We start from the raw sequence: 19,207 nt of genomic DNA on the forward strand, positions 1-19,207 counted from the left end.
CAAACTTTAGCGATTTTTTTGCAAACATTTCATTGAGTAACATGACCGTAAATATGGACTCACGATTGAATGTAATATAAAACAAATGATTACTTTTCGTTAAAATCTTTATTAATGCCAAAAATGCTTACATTTATGTGTCTTTTTGTTTGCTCGGGCAGCCATGTTGCCGCTGAAGCCGGTTTACGCTGAGATAATTCATACCCCTTCGTTTGAAGTGTGGTCCCGAAAAATCTTTGTTTGAAGGGCTATCTAGCCCTTCCCCTTACCCCTACCCCTCCAACCAAAAGAGAATCGAGACACCCCAACCCATTCACGTGAACGCGCGAAACGGTTGGGGTAGGGGAAAGGGGAAGGGCTAAGGGGTAGAATTAGGATTGGGCCTAACTGTCTCACTGGTTCTTCTGTCCCCAGACTACTTGGTTCCTCTGCTCAGCTCCATCTTCATCGTGCTCTGGATCCTTGCCCTGGCCTCGGCCTTCCTGTGGTGTATTCACCGCCGGCGGAAACAGAACACACACAGCAACACAACTACCTCAGCTACAGAGGACAATACCACCAATAACGTGCGTGAGCAGCTCAACCAAATCAAAAACCCCATCGAGAAACATGCGACCCACGGCGTGGCCATAAAAGACTATGAGGGGAAGAACACCATCATTGCCAAAATTAGGACGCATAACTCTGAGGTGGAGGAAGAGGAGATGGACAAACACCTGCAGAAAGCGCGCTTCACCAAACAGCCGGCCTACACGCTGGTGGAGTGTGAGGAGCGTGCGCCCAACAAAAACCCAAACTGGACTAACAAACAGGACAACAGAGACTTGGAGACGGCACAGAGCTTAAACAGGATGGAGTATATCGTATAGCAGGCAGCTGTGTTGCCGTGCGACCGAACCCCTGTTGCACTTACCGGTCATTTGACAGGGTCTCGGGGGGTCATTCGGGGGGTTGTGCTTCTTAAAACTGTTGCGTCGTGTTCTGGACTCCAAGGCTGTTATTTGCCTAGAATCCTGTGTTAATTTAAGTTTTGACACGCTGGCTTCACACTGGCAATTGTAATAGTTGCTGTGGATGGCTGGAAAACCAAAATGCTGCGTTTCGCATCCAGTGTTTTCCTTCGAAAAAGAAAAAAAAAAAGTAAAAAAAAAAAAAGTACACCTTTCAAATGTCTTTATTTTTGTGGATACGTTTGAGTATCTCTGAAAATTTTGCATAGTGTTTGCAAATAGTTTTAAGTGTTATTTTCGTTCATAATGACAATGCTCTCACAGCTAAAGTAGTTGTTTCTTCCTTATCCAGCAGCTGTGTGGAAACTCTCTTGTTGGTTTTACTTCTAGTTCTGAATTGAAACTGCCTTCACAGCTACGCACCACAGCAATTGTCAGAAATGAGTATGAAAAAAGAAAAAATATATATTTATTATTTTTCTTTTCTTGGGGTGGGATAGGTCGATCAGCTTTCTGCTGCCAATATGAAGAATTGTGTCAATTTAGTGTAGATATGTATATATTTTTTAATTAATCACTGTGTATATTTGATTTATTAACTTAATAATCAAGAGCCTTAAAATATCATTAATTTTTATTTATATGTCCTGTCTAGTTTTGAAGGTTTTGATAGCTTTGTTCAGACGACATTTGTTTCATGTTTCACATACCAAAATTTCAAAGAGAAAAAGCAGTCTATGTTTAAAAAAAACAAGATGGGCATTTGTGTGCCTAAGATTTTTTTCTTTCTTTCTTTTTATACATTGTCAGATATTTCAATATTTGAAACTTCTAATGCATGTATTTTGGCAACTCTTACCTGCTCAATGCAGGTAATGTCAACATCATGGCTGCTTTTTGTTTTGATACCTGGTGGCAGACACATTGCTTGCCACAGATGAAAAAGAAAAAAATAAATCATTAAAAAACCTCAAATAAAAGGGAACACGAGTCTTTTAGTTGATTGATGGTAAACCTGATTCACACAAATAATTTATCTTCAGCTTCGGTTTGCAGTATGTCATAAGCTAGGCTGTGAATACTTGAACAGTAGGGGGCCAACGGAAACACTGTAGATGACTGCCTTGCTTTCAGGAGTCCATTTCTATTGCTGTGCACATGTAGTGTTCTTTTAGTTTCTCTTTTATATCGAGGCTCTCTAAAACACCAAACCGACATGCTTATCACATTTGTAAATTCTATGAGATCATGGCAATGTTCAATGTTCATATTTGACCTTATTGTAAATTAGTTTTTTAGTTTGTTCCTGGCGATATTTTTGAATGTTATATTTATTAAACATTTTGTATAAAAGGAAAATTAAACGCTTGTTTTTTATTTGTGCTCCAATGTGCTGCTTAAGGTGGAGCTGAATCCTCTCATATGCTGACGTAATGTTATGTGAGGCACAAGGTCTGTCTAAATGTATTTACGTGGTACAACCGTGCAGGTCTGATTGTACCCTGTACCATGTGAAGACTGATGCCGCGACTAAACTACCCTTCCTACATGATGAATGAGGTATTCAGTAAAATAACTACAGGGCAAAAGGCAAAGCTTATGGTGATGAGAAGAAAGGGGTTTCCCAATGTTTTCCAGTCATGTATCATGTAAATTCATCATTTACTTATGTATTAGTGACTTTCTTCTGTGGTATGCAAAAAAAAAAGACAGTTTGAAGAGTAAGGTTGCTGTTTTCCATGCACAATGAATGAGGACTGGAGATTTCAAGGTGCAAAAAGAACACAAAGACATCATCAAAGTGGTTCATACAACTCATGCCCTATATTCAAAGTCTTCTTAAAGGCATAATTGAATGTTCACTCTAGCTTTTCTTATAATGAGTGAAATCCAATTTGTGAACCAATCATTCTTGTGAGTAACAACTTCTCAATCATTCAGTTGATCCAGTTCATAATACCTGTCTGAATGATTTATGAATCAGACTCTCGATAAACTTGCTGACTCAATTTGTTTGCAGCAGAGGAATATCAGTGAAAAACAACTTAAACTTCAGTCTGGCTTTTTATAGCTTCTGAACACTTTGGATATAATGCACAAGTAACTTGTATGATTATTATTTTGTGCTCTGAAGCTTGAAATCATCAGTCTCCATTCATTGGAATTGCATCAAAATGAATGCTCAGCACAGCCTCCAGAATTTCCTTTAGGTCTTCCACAGAAGAAAGGATGTTGAACGGGTTTGGATTGGGTTGATGACATTTTCTTGACCTTAATCAAAATGTCATAACTCAATCTTCAATCGAAAACGACAGACTTCTCCTTGGAGATGTATGCTGAATTTCTCCAATCATTTAGTCCACTTAAACCTCACACATCTCAAAATTTAACCAACAACCAATAAATAGACGTTCCCAATCTACATTTTTTTTTTCTTTTTCAATAATCTGTTTCACTTGAATGTAAGTCAAAATGCGGAAGAAAGGATCTGCTACTAAATTTACATCACAACTGTAAGCTTCAATTTGCTGAATGTTGATGTCATTCTGAACACTAGATAATTCAAAGTAATAAAAAAAATGAATGTCTTTATTATTAATAATTAAGTAATAGTAAAACATGAGTTATATTGTAAGGCAGTACAGTATATTGCATAAACAAAGTGATGATTTCATATATTCCGTGGCTATTTAGTTCACAATGTTCTCACTACAAACATTTTATTGATTCAAATTTTATTACATAACATCAGAACATACAGTGAAATTACTTTAAAATGTGTTCTAACTCTAAACCAGAAGCATTCCGACTGCAACGTTATGGGATTATTACAGCACAATGCTTGTATATTCTGATAACGTTTTTATGACACATATCTATTATACTAAATACATAAACATCAAGTGATTTGTAAGCACGGCTGGAAAATAAAGCATGTGACTCAACGAATTAATGCGCATACATATAATCATCCTGCCATCACACACTACATCAATGTCGACTGCAACCATGATTAGCCAAATATCGAACGCGAGCATCACTACAGCGTTCCATAACGTTGTCAGTCATCCTGCAGCAGACTTTTAGCTGTTACGAAAAGCAATAACACATTTACAAATAATAACCGCAGGGAGACGGCAGTCGGCTCCAATGGTGAAAACCCCTGATCGCTTAAAAAACGCGGTGTATGTGAGAACACAGCGAAATCAATCATGTGCTCAGCTGAAGCTGGAAGAGTGGACATTTCAGACAGATGGAGCCAGAGATTTGGGCTTGAAGCCACAGTGTGTTCAATGGCTCCCGCTAGTCTGAAATACAAATCTTGCACCGAAAACGCGAACTACATTCGTGTTTTTGTTTAGAGTGAAGTTACTGTTTGCTTGAGTTCCTTTTAATCTGTTGCTAGTGGAGTCCATTCAAATATTTGAGAGCTTCTTGGTAATCTAATTCAAGCGTTTAAGCAGTTTTGTGTGTTTTTCAGTTTAAAGGGAGAAGGGAAGTACTGTATGTGCAGAGACTGTGTGTGGTGAACTCTTGTGCAACCGCCGCTGACAGACAGTATTACAGTAGAAGTGTGTACTGTAACATCCATCATGGTGGCGTCAGACATCCTCTCCGGTTCTGTGCCGCTGCGCCCCTCAGGGCTTCTTGAGTCGGCGTAATCGGGATGTTCTGGACTCACCCCCCTTCTTTCCCTCTCTGGCGACCGATCTGGAACTACTAGAGGAGCCAGAGGATACGGGCTTGACGGATAGGCCTTTCAGACATGCGGCCAGCCCGCTTTGGTTAGTCTGTGAAATCTCAGGCTGGGGATTGCAAACAGAGTTTGGTGCTGCAATGTCGGAAGAGGGATTGTTGGAATCGCTTGATGCTGCAGGCTCTCCAAGACGCAATCTTTTTGTCTTTTGGCGGTCAGCGTGTTCTCCTGAGCTACTTGGGGTCCGTGGACGTCTCCTCGGACCGGTAGCGTCAAGATGTGGTTCAGTGACCTCTTTACTGTTACTTAATTTAGATGACAACACAGCTTTCCCTTCCTCCAATGACTCACCCGTGAGCAAGCTGCCAGACGATATGGTGACAGGACGACATGTTTCGGCAGAGCCCTTCTCAGCATTGTCCGCTTGGAATTGGGTTGATCTGGACTCTTGATCATCTTGCCGCTGTTGGGGTTGGATGCTAGCCTGCCTGGCACTGGAGGAATGAGGAAAGGTTACGTGAAGATGTAGATGGATCACCGCGAGGTATATCAGAATAGTACTTACATCTTCTGAAGGATGGCTCTTTTTGTAGCTGTAGAGCTGGGTAATGGGTCTGTTGTCTTGACAGAGCTAGAAAAATACTTTGAATGGCTTGGTTCACTCTGTTCAGAAAAAAAGAGAGATCCATTGAACTCAAGATGGTGGATGAAACAAAAAGTTCTTTATAAATCAATTTACTATATCATTTATTAGGTTCGGTTTCAGTTAGGATGCTATCTATGTAGGCATCTCATTAGGTTTTGGAACAGAGCTACTCTCTCAACACCTGACAGAAACTATGAAGTAAATTATTATAATTTTTTTTTTTTTTTAAAGGACTCTGAGAGAAGTTCATTGTACTGACATGAATTAACTTGGAGATATTTGGTGTAGCCATGGGAACAAATCCATGGGATGTTTTGTTTTGATGGCCATACCCAAGAGACCAAGGAAAAACACAAGCAAAAAAGCTTGTGTTGAACTGCCAGTACTCAGAGGAAGCTCTCTTTTTTCCCTTTCTCTGGCTTGGTCATCAAATTTCTAATCATGTTCATCACAATATAAATATTTGTGCAGCTTTAAAAAAAATATTTTGCTTGTGCATGTTGTATATTTTGTGTTTCTGTTTTAATATATATGAATCATGTCAAAAATACCAATATGTGACCCTGGACCACAAAACCAGTCGCTGGGGTATATTTGTAGCAACAGCCAAAAATACATTGTATTGGGTCAAAATTATTGATTTTTCTTTTATGCCAAAAATCATTAGGATATTAAGTATAGATCATGTTCCATGAAGATATTTAGTAAATTTACTACTGTAAATATATTCAAACTTAATTTTTGATTAGTAATATGCATTGCTAAGAACTTCATTTGGACAACTTTAAAGGCGATTTTCTCAATATTTTGATTTTTTTGCACCCTCAGATTCCAGATGTTAAAATAGTTGTATCTCGGCCAAATATTGTCCTATCCTAACAAACCATACATCAATGGAAAGCTTATTCATTCAGCTTATTCATTCAATTTATAAGAAAAATTGACCCTTATGACTGGTTTTGTGGTCCAGCACTTATGGTTAAATCAGTATACAGATATAACACATATATAGTTTTAAATGGTTCTAATCTAAACTTTATATTTCTATATATAAAGTGTTCAATAGAATATTCATATTTGTTGTGGTATTAAAATTGATACTGAGAATCATAAAACAACATATTTTTTATGTGTGGCAGATGCGTGTGTGTTTATCAGGACCTGGCCTGACCACCTGAATAGTTTGACAAACACTTTGAAGTCCTTGTCTAAGTACTAGCCATGCTTAACTGGGCAGCTCAGAGAAGAATAAAGAGAAGCAGCTTATTGAACCCCACCAACATACACCTTCAACAGTCCTAATGAAGCTCTATCAACAGAACAATCCTTGACCGAGCAAGAACAGAGCAGGTGCTTGTGGTCGCCGGCTTTAGGGGCACATGATCATTGAACTGCGATTACCCGACACAAAACAATAATTTCAGTCCAAACTGATTGGATTTCATAAAAGTGTAGGGTTACCGAAAGGCATCTGAACAGGTTCAAGATATATAGGCTATTAGTTCTATTTTAGGAGCAAACAGCCAGATAAGCACAAGGTCTGTCAAGTCATCAGAGCAAAATGAGGAAACTGCAGAGGAATGTGTTTCATATGAAGTGCACAGACGCTGGCCTGAAGAAGGGGCCTCTATATACCCATATATAATGATTTTATAGAGAGAAGTGGTGTGGCCTAGTGGATAAATATATGGGATGGTGACAAAAATAATATTAATAATAAACATGTATTTGTATAGCACTTTTCATACATAAAATGCAACTCAAAGTGCTTCACAAGCATAAAATCAATCAACTATAAAAGATTCACAATGTAAAATAAAGCATATGGTTTGACCTCAATATCAATATAAAATAATAAAGCAATGATAAAAGAATCATAATATAAAATACAACATACAAACTGACATACAAATAACTTCAAACCATATTGTTATACTGATAAGCAACTTTAAAAAGATATGGTTGTAGAAGATATGCAAAAGGTTGTAGGTTTGGACCCAATAGTGCATGTGATGGTGATGATAAATGGAAACAAGGAAGATAGAATGGCCCGTTATCCATTTTCTCATCTTTGAGCTGAGGCGCTGTGAGCAAGTCATGCTGAATGAGTTCATCAATGCAACCAATGAATCACATAAGGAAGGTGCACCTTGCAACATGTGACTGTGGCACAATCTGTCAGATGACCATTAATGCTGTACTCTTTTGTTTAATATTAAATGAAGACAAAAGTATTATAAAATCTCACAAGATGGGATCTTTGTTGCAAGCCAAGTCTTTATTTATATGTATTCCTGTGGCTCAACCAGTATAGAATGGCGCTAGCAATGCCAAGGTCATGGGTTCAGTTCCTGGGGAATGCATGAACAGAAAAAGTAACCTTGAACCAAAGACTCTGAAAGTTGCTTTGGATAAAATTATCTGCCAAATGCATAAATGTACTTTTACTTCCAAATAAAGCAGCATTTCTATCACTTGTCAAGACAACAAAATCATTACTTGCAGGCAAATTGGTGCAAAATAAAAATGGAAGCCACTGTGGCTCTTTTAGAAAATGCAATAAATTATTTGCGGTTTAAAGCAAAACACTCTAATGAACTTCATGATTGCTAGCAATTGACAGCAGATGCCTTGTGACTGGGAGCATGTCAAAAATGGGAAGTTAATAGCAGCCAATCATTTGGAAATTTCAGAATGACCAAGCAAAATTTGAGATGCAATGTGATTATTTTATGTACATGTCTTCTTACTGAATAAAAACATTTGTGCACATCAAGCGCAAGTATGTGTTTTTATGTGAATTTTGGAAACTGTATTTGCATCTTAGTGTTTAAATCCAGCATTATTATGATATTCCAAAATTCACACTACTTGGCAATATTACCAAAATCTTACAAGTAATTTTCTCACAATATATTCTCATTACAATTTAGTTATTTTTTCTAGAAATAAATAAGTTTGTAATAATGCCAAAAACAATGCCAGTTGTGCGAGTAACGAATTTAGTTTTTTTGTGATGACAACACTGCAACCTCACAAGAGCGCAAACGCAATAGAAACAATAATACAACATTTATACAAATTGTCAAGTTTTTACCGGTTTATCATGTCTACCAGAAAACCCAGGAACCAAAAAAACCCAGCCACAGACAGAAAAAGCCAACTTTTTCAAAGCTCTTTACCTACAAGCTGTTTGAAAGCAGCAGGTTTAGCAGGACTGCACATAAATCAGTGCTGCTTCACTCTAAATGGGCTGATCAATAGCTAGTGGGAAGGTCCACTTTAAGGTACAGGGAAGGGTAATGCATGGGCAGATCTGAGAAAACAAGAGTCTATGAGAACCCTAGAGACTCTCTGCGGTGTGTGTCCACCCACAGAGACAAGTATTCATAGGAAATCATGTTGTAACGTGGGCCGCTAATGTTTAAAAACAATCCATTGCCAAAGTCGGAGGGAGCAAGCTGCTGCAGCCTAAGCTATCTGTAGACTGTGTTCCATCCATGACCACCGTCTGTCGAACTCTCTCCTACACACACACACACAAACTCCCCCCAACTTACCTCCGCCCACTGCAACCAAGAATGGATGGTTTTTAGGGGGATATCCAGACACACTAGCACGCAAAAACACACCCATACTCACTAACGATAAGTCCACAGAAAATAAACACACTCAGCGAGCGTGAACGGTACAGCACACATACACACACTCGACAAAAACATGGAGGATAGGGGAGGAAGAACATTTGAATTTCAATACCTTCATATGCATTTTACAAACCTTTAGAAAACAGATGAAAGAGGCAGTAACAATGGACCAGTGTTTCTTTCTCAGAGAGAAAGCAATTCTCTCATGTACTTCGCAGGGCTTCAAAGAAAAACAAGGGAAAGAGAAAGAGCAATAAGAAAATAAATTTATGTCAGAAAGTTAATGGAGTGATTTCAATGTTCAGAAGTTTGGGGTCAGTAACATTGTTTCTTTTTTTTCTTGTTGAATATAAATACATTTATTCAGCAAAGTTGCATTAAATTGATCAAAGTGACAGTAAAGATACTGTTACAAAATAATTATATTTCAAATAAATGCTGTTCTTTTGAACTATCTATTTATCAATGAATTCTGATAAAAATGTATTGGGTTTCCACAAAATATTTAGAAGTGTTTGTTTTTGATATTGTTAAAGAGCAGGTCATATAGTATTTTAAAGTGTCCTAATATTGTGTTGGAGTCCCCTACAACAGGTTTAAATGCATCTAAGGTCAGAAAACATTGTAATTTTCTCAGAATATACATTTAATATTAGAATTATTTTTCAATGATTTCGAAATGATTTGTTCGAATCGGTTCTGAGCTTAAGGTCTGTAAAATCCTCCCTTCTATAAGCCTACTCTGCTCTGATTGGTCAGCTGGCTAAGTCTGTTGTGATTGGTCTTTCCATATACAATACGTGTTGGAAACGAATCACCCATTACCATAATTAATTTTTTGCTCCGATGGGTTTCTTGTAAACAAAGATGCTGTAAGTTTACAAAAATGGCAAGCACAACTTATTTAAGACGTTTCTCAGTGGTAAGTTTAAACTTTGTATGTGGTACTTTACGTGATGTGACAGCAATTTTATTGCATTCATTATTATTATTGACAAGCATTTAGCGAATCCCGCGTTGAATTCGCCAAGATTTGAGAAGCAGTCCTCGGTAAAATGACGAGCACACAACAAAAGGTTTGAATTGTATTGCTGTGGTATCGTGGAAAAAAATTTTAACCACTGATTCTTCACATCATAATTTTTCGGCAATGAAAACAAAACAAACTTGCTTTTACAGCACAGTCTCCTCAACATGATGTAAACACACAAACTAGCGGAAGTGTTTGTGAGCAGGTAAGAGTTTACGTATTTCGCGGGCAGGCTGGGATTATGCAAATGTGTTACCTTGTGACGTATATAGGAAAATATGACGCATCGTTAAAAAGGTTCAGAGTCAACTCTTTCTTTTGAGAGACAATATCTTTATTTATCATGCACTTTTTTGATTAACAACTTTGCAGACTGTTTACATTGAAGTATAGCTACGTTACAAACTGCAAAAAATATATTTTTCGAAAACCCATATGAACTGCCTATTAATAAGGTTTATTGAGCACCAAATCAGCATATTAAAATGATTTTACAATGATCATGTCACACTGAAGACTGGAGTAATGGCTGGTGAAAATGTAGCTTTGCCATCACTTACATATTTTAAAATAGAAAATTATTTAAAATTGTAATAATATTTCACAATATTGTTGTTTTTACTCTATTTTTTTATCAAATAAATAATAATAATAATAATAATTCATTACATTTATATACATTCATTATATAGTCGAAAGACATCCTGGGATTTTTAATGACCACAGAGAGTCAGGACCTCAGTTTAACATCTCATCCGAAGGACGGTGCTTGTTGACAGTATAGTGTCCCCGTCACTACACTGGGGCGTTAGGACTCACCCAGACCTCAGGGTGAGCACCCCCTGCTGGCCTCACTAACACCTCTTCCAGCAGCAACCCAGTTTTCCCAGGAGGTCTCCCATCCAGGTATTGACCAGGCTCAGCCCTGTTTAGCTTCAGTGGGCAACCAGTCTTGGGCTACAGGGTGATATGGCTGCCGGCTAGATGTAGCCTTGGACAACATAAGATGTTTACTTAAATGTTTTAATTAAAATTTGTGTCATTAATATTTTAATTACAGTTTTATTTATTAAAACAATAAGGCATTGGAGTAAATAATTAATTAATATTATTAATGTACTTATTTATATTTTTACATATTTATAATAATTACAAATAATACAAAACATTAATAATTTACTATGTGAATTAATATTTTTTTTAAATATACAATTGAATAAATTGTGAAAACAATGACCTCTGAATGGGATTTTATGACTCACAGCACTGTTCAGCACTATATACATAATATGGCACAGTCTTTTGTACCTTGTTAATTCAGTAGCCATGAGATCCATCTACTATGAATAATGTGCTGAGATCATTTAGAACATTAATGCTTGGAGAGGCTAAAGCAAACCACAACACCCAGACATTGTTCAGACCAAGTCTGAACATTGTCAAACCGAACAAAATGAAACACTTTTACCCTAATACCGAATACGGTTTTTCACATTTTTTTCCCCTATGTATTTTGCCAATTTTTTTTCCCCATTGCATAAATTAAATGCACTTTTTACGGTTTTGTCTTGCTTTTCAAAGAAAAAAATCAATTACAAAACAACAATTAAAAAATATTTAACACTGAACATTTTTAACATTCTAGCAGACACTATACCAACCAAGCACAATTTAACTTAAAATTAATAAGTTAGTAAAATAATATTTTTTGGCCATCAGACCTCCTTCTTGAATCAGGCATGTATTTTTTTACAGTACAATTAAAAGCAGCCTTGCTGAGAAGAGACTTCTTTTAAAACATTAGAAAATATTACAGATCCTAATTTGAACACTATGTGTGAATATTATAATAAATGTATTAACAGAGCTGTTGTAATTAATATTATCATAACTATTGTCTTACTTTTTTTATTTTACAGAACAACAGTAAAATTACAATGTTGATAGAGTTCTTGCTTTTTCTCAAATTTTTCATTTTAAATCAATTTTTAGTTTATTTTAAAAGTTTTTATTTATTTATTTTATGATTAGTTTAATTCATTTTATGTAAAGCACTTTGAATTACCATTGTGTATGAAATGTGCTATATAAATAAACTTGCCTTGCTTTTATTTTGGCGGAAACGTGCAGGAAGACCTCAGCGCTTCTTTTTGTTGACAACAGCAGATTTATAAACGAGTCTCATTACGAATACGTCATACATATCGCATTGTCACATGCCTTGTAAAAATTCATAACAATGTGACTGAGCAACTGATAAGTAACACTGTTTAGCGCAGATTTTCCTTTCCATTTCGTGATTTCAATCATCATACAGTAACCAGCAACAATCACCCCTTCCTCTTCTCATCGAAGACATGCTCTACAGTACTAAATTTCAGATTTTTTTCGTCTGTCTCGGACAGTTTTAAATGTTTCACACTGCTGTGCTGACATGTGTGCTGCATCATAAAGAGTGTGCGTCTCTCACTCTTCGCTGGTTGCTATTTGATCGCATCACGGTCATTGTTCGGTACAATTTATTTGGTCTTTTCTCTTATTCTCTTATATGGCCGAATAATTTTGGTTGCTGAACATTTGGTGCATCCCTAAATAAGAGAGAAACTAGAGCTTAGACTCCTTACAATGCGTGTCACCTATACAAAAAACACGAGGAAGTGTATTTGCCTATTCTGTGAATACCAGAAGAAACTTTTTCTTCTCTTAGTGATAAAAGACATGAATGGTGTATGTCTTCTGTAAGCACCTGTCAGAACAATGCCCCAACCAACTAAACCAGAGCACTGACATGAAGAGTATCCATAAAACATAACCACTCCTGAAACCCACCTCTTTGTTTCTGTGGAGACAAACCAGATTAGGTGACAGTGAGTTCTTGAGGGCCAAGAAACTCTTGAAATGACAGTTTTCTGTGGCTTGCTGTTAGAAAAATTGAAAAACGGAGATAGGAGAGGAACAAAGAAAGGATAAGGTTATGTCCATAACCACTTTAGCTCTCCCCAAAGGAGAGGAGTCTGTAAAAACACATCTGCCCTAAGCTTTGATCCGCCGCTTCATTACAAGGCTGCTATCTGCCCCATTCTTCCATCACACATCTAGAAGTACAGACGCGGCAACATCAAAATACTGAACTTTCTATCTTTTGTGGATCAGAAAAGAAAGACACTAAGGATGTTATTGTACAGACACATTTTTCAAATTATCTTTTTTTATTTTCCACAGAAGAAAGTAAGTCAAATAGGTTTGGAATGATATGAGGGTAAGTAAATGATGACAGATTTGTTTCATTTTTGGTTGAACTATCCCTTTAAATGAAAGTACTGTACTTATTTAAATAGTAGAGTTAAAAGATACACAGTTGGAAGGAATCATTTTATTGTAACAAAAGGTACTTTTAACTAAAAAAGGTTAAGAAGAATCTATAAAATCCATATGATTCCAATTCCTAACTTAGACTGTAGTGTACATTCCAATTCAAAAGTCAAATGTTCAAAACCCCAAACTTTTAAACAGTAGTGTACAGTATGATGTGTGACCAAATACAGACCCCATTTACAGTAAGGACACTCTGCTATGACACCTTCTCGAGGTGTTTCAGGAAGTGCATTAAAAGGAAAAGGAAGAGACGGCTGTTGTCTCAGTTGTGATGACATGATTCTGTGCTGACTGTGCACCCGCATTGGGTTTTTGCTACGCAACAGTGAAGGATCGCTCTACCCACTTCAGACCACAAGATGTGAATCACTCAAGGAACCGTTAATCTTGTTCTGACAGGGGATACAAGTCACCTTCCAGTTCATGAAACACCCCTTCCAGGGTTTGAATTGGTGCACATAGTACCTACCACATATATTTTTCACACTCTCTCTTGCTCCAAGACACCACATGTTATATCACAGTTCGCTGTCGTAGTGTTACCTTATGACCTCTGGATAGATGTTATGGCAACCCTGTGCGGCTGACATAAACTGTGTTTTGCAAACTGGGCACTAAATCAAATGGAAGGACCACAGACAAATTCCCATACTGCCTCAAAACATGTGGCGTCATTCAGACTCTCACTGTCAAGCACTGCGGTGAGAGAAACTCGCCATAAACATATGACAACACTGGAAGAACAAATTCACTGAGCCATTATCATTTTCAAATTGAAATTCTGCATTGTATGTGACTCGTACAGCTGAGCTGCATTTCTTATTAAGATTCATAACTTTCCTGGCTAACTTCAAGCTAAAAAAAAAAGAAAGAAAGAAACTGTAGGAAAAGGCTCCCAGTGACAAATTAGAGCGGAGCAACTGAAATAATTGTTTTGTCATGAGAGAAACTCCAGCTCACTCTTTTTCAATCTGCCAAATAGCGAGAGCACCACCGCAAGCTCCTGCTAACCCTTCCTCGCAGCATATACAAGCACAGAGAACCACATCCTGATGAGGGGAATGCAAAAACAAGGACCCTGCGTCCCTGAACTGGAAAAGCGGTTACACAATGTGAACTTTTCACTGTCGAACTGGATAAATTCACTCAAATTATTACAATTCTTGCTTTCATTGAAAGCCAAAGCAACGAAGGCAAAAGGGGCTGAAATAAAACGTCTCAAAGAAAAGCAATGGCAAATGATTCAATCCGAAAAACTACCGACATTAATGGCAGGACAGATTGTCTTCATCCTTGATGTCCACCCAAGGTGCACATTTCCCAGGATTCTATTGGAAGATAAGAGTAGGATCAACATGAAAATATTTGAAGATCTGAGTTGGGCGGAGACACAAAAGATGAGTACTCTGGACACACAGCAGGAAGTCTGATCAAGGATGCTTTCACTTGGACATTCATGGCTCCAGAGATCCTACCACTGAGTATCCTGTTGAACCAAATCTTCATACCCACACACAACTGTTGCCATAAAAGTGGGTGAGTAAGAGGGCATATGTGTGAGCCAAGTAAAACTGTGGTCTTGTTTCCGAAGCAAAATACATAGTGTACCAGTGATACAACTCATGATTTCAGAATACAAATCCTGCATTCAATTTCCTATAGCTTCAAGACGAATAATTCTATAATATCTAGGGATGTACAAAACTACATATTTTCAAAATTGATTTAGAGCACTGCCTGAATGACCTGACAACAAATCAGTCTTAAAGGGTAGTGGGTGAACATTAAAGAGATATTTCACCCAGAAAAGAATATTCTGTCATCTTTTACTCATGTTGTTCCAAAACAAAACGACTTTGTGAAACATAAAGAAGAAAGATAGATAGATAGATAGATAGATAGATAGATAGATAGATAGATAGATAGATAGATAGATAGATAGATAGATAGATAGATAGATAGATATGGAATGACATAAAGGTGAGTAAATTATGACAGAATTTTTAATTATGGGTGAACCATCCCTTTAAAGGGGTCATCGGATGCCCATTTCCACAAGTTGATATGATTCTTTAGGGTCTTAATAAAAAAAACATACTTTGGTTAAAATTTCTCAATGGTAGTGTAAAAAACACCTTTTTTTACCCTGTCAAAATCAGCTCTGTTTTCAGCAAGCCGTTCTAGTCCATGTTGCTTTAAATGCTAATGAGCTCTGCTGAGAGTAGGGGTGTTTATGGTGTTATTTTAATGACAAATGTCGAGAGCGCATAATTGTAGCGTGAAAGCACATTAATATAATGCGCGAGGGCGAATCTCTCCGCTCGCGCGCGGATTTCTTTTGCTCTCGCACAAAACCGGACACGCGCACTCAGATACACGCTGCTCTCGCCCAGAGAGAGCATGCGCACTTAAAACGTGTCTCTCCTCTCACTCAAACTGTGTCCTGTGCACTCACAAATCTCTCTGTGCTCATGCGCTATAGATATTAATTATTTTCGCACCTGAATTAAATGTTGTCAAAAGTTATCATTATGCACTAGTCTAAAAAGTAGCCTAGTCTCAAAACAGATTTGTGCAGGGCCTTTCCTTGATTTTTAATTGTTGTATTTTTGTTTTAACATAAACTAGTTATTGTAGCTACTTTCTTTTACTATATCTCTTTTATGTTTGTATTTTGATCTTTTCTGCGAATGCACATATGCATACATACTTTGTATTCACTGTTTGAAAAGTTGCTATATAAATAAAGCTTAAACCAATCAGACCTCCACAACTGACCGATGAAAATACTACGTGAAATCTAATTGGCTGAGTGAACTGAACTTAGAATTCTTTTGACAATCGAAGATTGATCTTTAATTTCTTTCCAGTTTAATAATATTTAGCAATGTTAATGAAATGCAGCCTATAGAAATGGCTAGGAATTGGGTGCTTGGATGATTTGTACATATAACCTCTGTCCAAATGGTTGGCCCCTGAGCAATTTATCTAAAAACAACATATTATAGCCTATGGCTCTAAAGACTTCATATAAAACATCAATGTTATGTCATGATATGTCAGATACCTCAACTGAATTTAAAATCATTGCAATAAATTTTCAGTTGGTATGATGGCAACAATAAGTAACAACTCCTCAAATCAACATCAAATGCAAAAATAGATATAAATGATGCAAGATATAATACAATAAATTCTCTAATAGCATCACTGTTTGCACATTTATTGGGAGCTTTTTTTTTTTAATCCAGTGTTTGTTCAGTTCTGATTTTTTTTTTCATGAAAATCCACTTATTATTAGCTACAGATTCAATGGCACTCTCCTCTAAAACAGTGAATATACAGTTATATGACAGTTACATGTAATTACATTGTCTGCAAATCCATTAAACCCATAGAACAGAATGTAGTAATGTTATGGCAAATATGAAAAATTCATTATAGTGTTATATTTGGTCTCCAAATCGTAAGTATCGGTTTAGGGAATAGTGCATCGGACCCATATCTAAATAGTTCTGTCTTAAATCAGAAGATTTAAGATTTAAGATTCAGGTGCGAAAATAATTCATATCTATAGCGCATGAGCACAGAGAGATTTGTGAGTGCACAGGACACAGTTTGAGTGAGAGGAGAGACATGTTTTAAGTGTGCGTATATCTGGTCCGGTTTTACAATAATGCCCTCTCGACATTTGTCATTAAAATAACGCCATAGGTGTTCGGTTCCAGGTTTTTCGGAGTCAACTCCGACTCCCGACTCCCACCATAGGATAGCATAACAAAACATCAATTATACAAAGCTGTCACAGAAGCATGTATAATTACAAACTAAATTTACTATTCCACTATTACTGTTTCACACATACTCCGTTTGCAGAGCGTTTTTATTTTTCCTTTCCAATGTTGAGCATTCAGTCGATGCGTTCCGAGAGGTATATGCAGCATCGCAGTGATCGTTCCCGCACCGAGTCTATTTTATTTTTGCTGTGCTGCACATGCTGAATTAAAGTGACAGGGCATTGCTCACGTTAAAAATGTACATGGATTGATACGAAATTTATTAATTGCATCATAAATGCATATAGGCTAATTAAAGTATTTTTAGCTATGGGTAAAGCAAGAAAAAGTATCCTAAACTTTTAGATAAACATGGTAACCGATGACACTCGTTGAGTTAGAAAACGAAGTTCTTTTTATGACCAGCAGGGTTACTTGTAATGTAAATGCAAAAAAAAAGGCACGATTTCTGTCAATGGTAAGTTTCAATTTAAAATTGTGATAGCCTACTACCTTAGCGTAAGAAAAGTAGACTATAGGCTGTGTTTACATGTTTGCCACTTGCTTGAGCATCTTAATATTAGTGCTGTGTTCAAAATATCGATAATTTGTTAACATTTTTACAATGTTTAAAATTGAGTAGAAAAGTGTGAGGTTTCTAAAAAAGAATGACTAGAGCATATATAGGCTACAACAAGGTTTAATCTGGCCGCAGAGGAACACAACTGAGTAGCCTGATATAAAGAGACGTAATCCCCGAAACAGACCTTCACACTTGCGCAATATGGAAATATCTGCTAAATGTGCTACTTATCTTTGTCAACCTGGCAACCCTGTGCACGCGCACTCTCTCCACTGTAGATAAACGCGGTTACAAGCTTACCGGTGCTTTCTGAAAACACCGGTAAGCTTGCAGTTTAGCGATCTCCACTTCAATACTCTATTCTCAGAAAAGTGTAATTCATCGAGTGTTCATTTATGAGAGAGAGAGGCTGTGTATGTATGAATTACCACCGATTTGCCGCGTTTCTCTATTAACAGTGAAGCTGTGGCTTTAATTCCTTTAGAAACAATGATGCTACCAGCTCCTTGTTGAGAAAGATAATGTAGCTCATGAGAGATTAAGCTATTTAGTTGATAAAACTGCGGGGCGGCACTAAAAAAAGTTTGTTCCTGAATGTCTGAGTGCGGCCGCAACGTGATCTGTGTGTGTGACTGCACTTAACATCAAACTGCTTCTGTCTCACACAAATGCTGGCACAGACGTGCATGTTCGGCTAGAGTCGCTTTGAACTCGTGCATCTTTGGAAGCAGAGCTGCGCGGAAAGTTACAAAAAATGTTGTGCACAACGGCAAGCGAAACGACGTCGCGCGCACTCAAAGCAAACTTCTGCCAACACCGCATATTTGTCATATTTGCCGCCGGCACCTAAGCGAACAATGCGGACGCCTAAAACCAGCCTTGGGCGTGTGTGCGTTAGATACAGTGAAGACAGCGCGTTAGTTTAGAACCCTTCTGATTTTTTTATCATAGAGAGTGTGTTAATTTGTGCAATGATAACCTACCAGCAATGTAAATTATTTTTCTAATATATTAGAATGAGTACATTAAAATATAAATTTATTAGAACGAGTACATTATTTATGGGCTTAAAAACAAGATGCAAACAATCAGAATATTGTACCTGGTGGGGAGTACACAATGTAAACATGAAACATATGCAATTACCTATATTGTACTGTGGTACAGTTATGGAGGCCCTTCATAATGCAGAGGTCAACTGCCTGCTCTGCCAATAGTTAGAAATGGCACTATAGTAAGCAGTGTTTAATAAACAGCTGTTTTTCTAAATTCTACTGAGGTGAAATTCAGTGCAGTCATGTATCGTGATACGTATCGTGACATCTGTATCGTGATACGTATCGTATCGTGACTTTGCTGGGGATACACAGCCCTAATTAATATATAAACTTAATATATAAATCAGTACAGAAGTAAAATGCATTTAATAATATTGTGCTTACACGTGAATATGTCTATGAAAGATAGTATTACTGTGTGAAAAGATAATCACAATGCTGAGAG

The 19,207-nt window shown here is 37.1% G+C and overlaps 2 protein-coding genes across 2 annotated transcripts in view; one reads left to right on the forward strand and one right to left on the reverse strand.

The window, feature by feature from the left end:
* Positions 1-2,314, forward strand: part of LOC107585528 (protein jagged-1b-like) — a 29,787-nt gene extending 27,473 nt beyond the window's left edge. The window contains exon 25 of the mRNA XM_016272574.1: positions 415-2,314. Coding sequence (XP_016128060.1) covers positions 415-869 — 455 coding nt within the window. The 3' untranslated portion in view covers positions 870-2,314. The remainder of the gene's footprint in view (positions 1-414) is intronic.
* Positions 2,315-3,592: 1,278 nt separating this feature from the next.
* LOC107585514 (protein SLX4IP-like) overlaps positions 3,593-19,207 on the reverse strand; it is a 50,330-nt gene continuing 34,715 nt past the window's right edge. Inside the window, exons 7-8 of the mRNA XM_016272559.1 lie at positions 5,213-5,310; positions 3,593-5,141 (exon numbers count right to left, since the gene is read on the reverse strand). Coding sequence (XP_016128045.1) covers positions 4,589-5,141; positions 5,213-5,310 — 651 coding nt within the window. The 3' untranslated portion in view covers positions 3,593-4,588. The remainder of the gene's footprint in view (positions 5,142-5,212; positions 5,311-19,207) is intronic.

The sequence above is a fragment of the Sinocyclocheilus grahami genome, unplaced genomic scaffold (assembly GCF_001515645.1).
Source record: "Sinocyclocheilus grahami isolate Dianchi unplaced genomic scaffold, SAMN03320097.WGS_v1.1 scaffold71.1, whole genome shotgun sequence".
Taxonomy (NCBI): domain Eukaryota; kingdom Metazoa; phylum Chordata; class Actinopteri; order Cypriniformes; family Cyprinidae; genus Sinocyclocheilus; species Sinocyclocheilus grahami.